Source organism: Salvia splendens, chromosome 5 (assembly GCF_004379255.2).
Source record: "Salvia splendens isolate huo1 chromosome 5, SspV2, whole genome shotgun sequence".
NCBI classification, from domain to species: domain Eukaryota; kingdom Viridiplantae; phylum Streptophyta; class Magnoliopsida; order Lamiales; family Lamiaceae; genus Salvia; species Salvia splendens.
The window spans coordinates 18,858,755-18,864,754 of record NC_056036.1 but is presented as its reverse complement, the minus strand read 5'-3'; the positions used below and the strand labels follow the sequence as shown (position 1 = coordinate 18,864,754).

General features: G+C 35.7%; 2 protein-coding genes across 2 annotated transcripts; both read left to right on the top strand.

Moving 5' to 3' along the window:
* The first annotated feature begins 551 nt into the window (after positions 1–551).
* Positions 552–1,804, top strand: LOC121802706. The gene is made up of 2 exons (XM_042202383.1): positions 552–1,229; positions 1,401–1,804. Exons 1-2 carry the CDS (start codon positions 879–881, stop codon positions 1,605–1,607), a joined length of 558 nt encoding a protein of 185 aa, XP_042058317.1. The 5' UTR covers positions 552–878; the 3' UTR covers positions 1,608–1,804.
* A 3,502-nt stretch (positions 1,805–5,306) lies between these two features.
* On the top strand, positions 5,307–5,627 carry LOC121803937 (protein RALF-like 33). Its single transcript, XM_042203510.1, has one exon. It carries the CDS (start codon positions 5,307–5,309, stop codon positions 5,625–5,627), a length of 321 nt encoding a protein of 106 aa, XP_042059444.1.
* Positions 5,628–6,000: the final 373 nt, after the last annotated feature.

Sequence of the window (6,000 nt, the reverse complement as noted above, 5' to 3'; positions counted from 1 at the left end):
ATAACATGTACATTAGAGGTGCCCACGGTTCCGGAACCGGCGGTTACAGTTCGGAACCGCCGGTTCCGGTTTTGGAAATTGTCGAACCGGAACTGAACCGCGAGGGTGTTTCGCGGTTACGGTTCCGGTTCCAAAACCGCCGGTTTCGGTTTCGAACCGGCTGTTTTTAAGGTTTTTCACAGTTCCAAACCGTCGATTTTTTGCGGTTCCGACTTAGTTTCACGGTTTTTCGGCGGTTTTTCGCGGTTCCGGCACGGTTTCGGTTTGAAAATTTTTGAACCTGAACCGAACCATGGTTCAAAAATCGACGGTTTCGGTTCAGGTAAATTCTCACAGTTTCAGTTCAGAACCGTAACCGGCGATTACGGTTTCGATTTTAACCGCCGATTCGGTAAACCTTGGGCAGGTCTAATACATTAGCCGGCAAATGATACATTATATTTCAAGAAAGTGTTATTGCTCATAAAAAATTTACCACCCTAAAGGGGGGGGGATTCAATTTTTACTTTCTGAATTAGGAAAAAAACCCATCTCGATTGACATCTCAAAAAATGCCAAATTCAGAAAGCAAAAACAAGATTATCCCAAAAAAACGAGGGCCATCTTTTGAATTATTTTGTCATAAAAAAACTTATTGATTGAAACACCTCTCACATAGTTGATAGCATAAAACACACCTCATAGTAATAGTCAATAGTATTGTGTCCACCAATTTAACATGACATTGACATCCACATGCTCTCTCAATCAAAACACAAATTAATTAGCCACACTTTTTTCTCCTTTTTCTTTTCTTTTCTTTTTGGCACCTCTTGCCACTATATATATTGATACACACAAAGAAGCACAAGAAATACATTTTGTGCTACATTTTGGCAATGGATCCCAACAATCTAGAGGAGTGCTGGTTCTTCGGCAACCTTCTTGAGACGAAATCGAAATCGATAATGGTTCGAAGCTTGTCGGATCCGTGCTCGTCGTCGTCGGAAAAATCGTACGAGGAGACTTATGAAACCATCAAGAAATTAGAATCACGAAGAAGAAGTTCGAATAGAAAAAGCTCGTCGAAGAAGAAGAGCGGCTTGGCCCGCGCCCCCTCCCTTCCGACGAGCTTAGAGAGTCGAGATGATGATGATGATGAAGTCGAATTTTCCATGGGAAAATTGATTAGACAAGCTTCTCTCAACACTCGCCTTCCTCCTCCTCCTTCACAAATTGCTTCTAATAAGGTATCAACGTCTCTCTTAATTATGCATTTTTTTTCCTTTTAAGTCTGTCTCATAGTAATGTGTACTTTTTAATTTTGAAAACGACTTGATCTATTTTTTAATAATTATTTTAATTATTTTTTTATATTTCTTACTTTATCAATTGAGCATGAAGGTGAATTGAATTTGCAGGCAAGCGCGAGCCTAAACTGTTTGGAAGTTGAAGAGGTGCAGCAAGGTTTGAAGGATTTGGGATCGATCGAGAAAGAGTTTGATGTGGTTGAGAGGAGAGCTCCGCCGGTGCCACGGTGGGGCGGGAAGAGAGCGCCGGATGAGATGAAGGCGCAGATCAAGTTTTGGGCACGGGCGGTGGCCTCTAACGTGCGCCAGGAGTGTTAATTTCACACACCATAGGATTCCTAAATTCCAATCATTTTGGCCTCTATTGCTTTTAACATCACCAACACAACAACATCATTCTTTTTCGGATTTTGTAAACCAAATAATGCTCTTTCTTTCAATTTTTTCTTGTAATATAGATTTCCGATCTCAAAATTTGTTGGGATTCAACTGAAATATCAAGAAAATTCATGTCATGATTTTGTTGGCCATGGTGGACCTTGTTATTATAAATGCAACACTCTTACTAAACCGATAAATGCAATACTAATACTAACAATCTTATTGGAGGGTATGGAAATTAAGAAATACATATAATAAGTTGTTGGAAAATCCAAAAACGTCATTTGGGTAAGGAAATTAAGAAATGCATATAATAAGTTAAATAGAGCGAGAATAAAGCATGAGAAAGTAAAAAATAAGGAGAATAAAGAAAAAAAAAGTGTATTGTATTTTGCAAAAATAAAAAATAAAATTCAACTATAATGAAACAATCTAAAAAAGAATATAATCCAACACTAATAAGATAGAGAAAGTATATTTAAGTAGACTATATAATACTCCATTTGTTCCGCCATAAGTGAACACTTCTTTTTGACATGAGACTTACTAAAAAGATAATTAAACTGTTAAGTGGAGGGAGAGAAAATAAAATATAAGAAAAATTAAAATAAGTGAAAGAATAAAATAATAGAGGGGAAATAGATTATTTTTACCAGAAAAAATGATTTATTTTAGATGAGACGTCCTAGAAAGAATTGTGAATCATTTATGATGCAACAGAGAGAGAATATCTATAAATTTAACAACATAATAAAATACCTACATGCTATACACTAAAAAAATCACAAGTTACTAATGGATTGTAGCACAGTTGGCAACGCGAAACTGTGGTAACAAGAATAATCCAATTCCACTGTAGACGAAAAAAAACACCAAAGTCAAAATTAGACTAAGAATAAGAACCACGATTTTGGGGTCAATTTTAAAAATGGTCACTCACAACTTAGGTAGTGACCACAAACACAATACCTCTAAATTGAAGGAATATTGTGGATTAATGGGCTCCGGTAACTATCAGTAAGATTTTAATATTGCAATCGGGCTTACAATTTGTTGTGTCTGTATATTAGAGCTGCAAAAAACAGGCCCACTCCGCCTGAAGACCGGCTCAGTTTCAGGCCCATGCTGCGAATAATTGTTTGCTCATCCCAGAGTTCATAACCAAATTCATCGCCTTCAAAAACAATGAGCATACGTTTTACAAATTTGGCAGTCAACTTACTTCTCTCGACATAACTAAAATGAATATAAGCAACACAACCAAAAATGCGTAGAAAAAGATAGATTTACCGCTTTTTTTCTCCTCCAAACCTTCTCAAGTGTCCTCATAGATCACAATGGTCCAACTCCAACTTTAGTGTCCTCAATTTATAGCTTCCTCTTGAAAAACTCACAAATTTCTATTTTTCGAACACGCAATACTCGCATAGACCAACTTCAATAGTTTTTCAGGTCGGGCATTAAATCTTTTGAGCACATTATTTTCATCAATTTCTCACTCATGTGGCCAAGACGGCAGTGCCATAAATCTACATTATTTGCCTCACTCGCAAAATCAATGCAGCCTTTAGAGTTAATTTTGTGGTATACAACGTACCCTCTTCTTACCTCGAGCTACTATCATAGTTTCCATGTTAATCTTCCAATTGTTGTAGTCGAACGTCATTGTGTACATTCTGCATCAAGCTTCCCAATTAAAGCAAATTCCTCTGCGATACTATCTCCTCCTAGTTTTATCACAGATCCACTAGATGTTACTACCTTCACGTTTTCTTTTCCGCGATATACCTTCCCAAAATCTCCAGATTCGTAGTCTTCTGTTATTTAAACATTGTTACATGAATGGAATGATACTCCAAAATCCAATATCCATGATTCCACGTTTCTGTTTTTCCTCCAATTTGTCTCTATGTTATGTTCTCTGTACTGACCCCGAAGTAGAAGATCGTGATTCTTTCTGATGAATTTCTTCACCAATCATCATCAGATCCCTTACTTTGACAAACATCAGTTTTACCTTTGCAACGCTGATAGTTGTCACTATATCAGCCCAACTTTCTAGCATGGAGATAGAATATTATTGCACAAATTTCATCAACAAATTTTATAACAACCTAGTTGAATTACACAATAATCATATTGAACTTGTTGAGATGTTGCACTATTTTTCCCTCTTGCATTCTAAAATTTTATACAATCGTCTTATTAGATGTACCTTGTTCGTCATTGATGGTTCTTGATACTATCTCCTCCCAGATTTTCATCATCTCCTTCGTTGACGTTGTTATAGTCATGTGATACGCCACATCCTTGGACGACAACAACGATCACATTCATAGTTAGTCTGTCCAAGAGCTCCCACTCGACATGTTCCATCTTTTCGGATTTTAAGGGCCGATATAGGTGTTTACCGTACAGACAATCCTCAATCGGCGTATTTCAAAATTCGAAATCAAATTCATAGAACTTCTCCACAACAATCTTCTTGTCGATCTGCGTCGTTATATTTGTCTCTTGAACTTTATGCTCTTGATATCAGTTGTTGGAAAATAAACACAGCTAATCGCAAATATAAAATAGACGAACACAAAAATATTTACATTTGTTTGATATGGTGTGCATCTACATCTGGGAGCAACGTCAAACTATAGATTTCACTATATAATTCGAATAATATTTAAAAAAATATTCCAAGTTTATTAGTATTAAAGAAATAAATAAAAAATATAATAGAAAATATATTAACATTAATTATTTTCTTATAGGCTCCTTATCGAATAGATATAAATAAACTTCCAAAAAAGCAAAAATAACATTATTGGCATGTAAACACAAACATACATATATAAGACCTTCTATGATAAATTTGTGACTCTTCCTCTTTGATGTTTTTAATTGCTATCAAAACTCTCTCTTTTCATCTGGATCTTGTATATTATGGCTATGGCTGAGTTTAGTTGAATCACACAAACATTGTTCAATAAGAATTTAAAATTTTGTGTTCAGTTGAAATCGATCTTGATCCAAACTTAATTTCTCTTATTGTGCTCAATTAGCTTTATATTTTGATAAAGGTACTCATTGGCCTGTTTGAAATATTGTAGAAAAATAGGGAATTTGTTGAATGAAAGAGTGCATGGTGACACCATCCATTTGGTTTATCAAATTTGAAAATCAACGCAATCTAGTCAATCACTTCTTTTCTTTTGTGTAATACTAGCAATTCGTACTGTTAAATTTTCATAACAGGCTAAATCGATTTTTTGGGATTTTTTTGTGTATTGGGACCTAATAAGAGCTCTAAATACTCATGGAATTAACCCCACAAGGCCTAAAATCTCAAGTTTTACTCCATGCTAATAATAGTAATATTTTCCTCCATAATTCCTATTTTTCCTAACTACTATAATAAATTATAAAATGTAAAACCAGCATAACAAATGGGACCTAAAGTTATGTCTAGCGCTCCATTTTCACACCCCAAAAATTGCGGTTAGCCACAATTATTTTCCTCATAATTTACCTTAATATAACCAAGCCTTTCTCCCACCCTTCAATCAGACTCAACAAAGAATGAAAAAAATACAACCATTAGAGAAAAGCATCAAGAGAAAGGCCAATTATTTTAGCAATATAATGAGTTTGCAATTGCATCTTATATTCGTAGCGGCTGCGGTGGCTGCCTTAGCCACCGTAGCGCATTCGAGCTCCTACAGCATGGGGCAGGGGCTGGTGGCGAATTCGATGGAACACCTAGACCAAGAAATGATGATGGATGATCCTATTAGGCGCCACTTAGGTTCGGCCGGATACATCAGCTATGGCGCCCTTGCACGTAACAAGGTCCCCTGCGATAAGAGAGGGCAATCCTACTACAATTGCAAACAGCACGAGGCCGCCAACCCCTACAACCGCGGTTGCACTAGGGTTACTAGCTGCGCTAGAAGTACCGTTTGAATAATATTTTCGCGTTTTATTTCGTTTTATGTTTCGTATTTGAGTGCTTGCATGGTATTATGGGTAAATCTGTTTTTCCATTGTTGGATTTATGTATTTATTTATACATGTTAATTTTCCTGTTTGTAAGGCTTTGAATTACCTACATCTTACCCTTTAAGCTTAATTGTCTGGATTTGTTTGTCATTTATTTTTGTTTTCGTTTAAGGTCTCAAAATTGAAATGGCATTTATTGAACAAATACTACTTACCTTTTGTTCATTTAGTTACAATATTTTGTTCAAGTGCTTTTTCCATCTTTTTTGGATGATACTGTTTTTTCTATCTTACAATTAAAGAGAATTTTTTTTATTACTAAAAATAATGTTTAGTA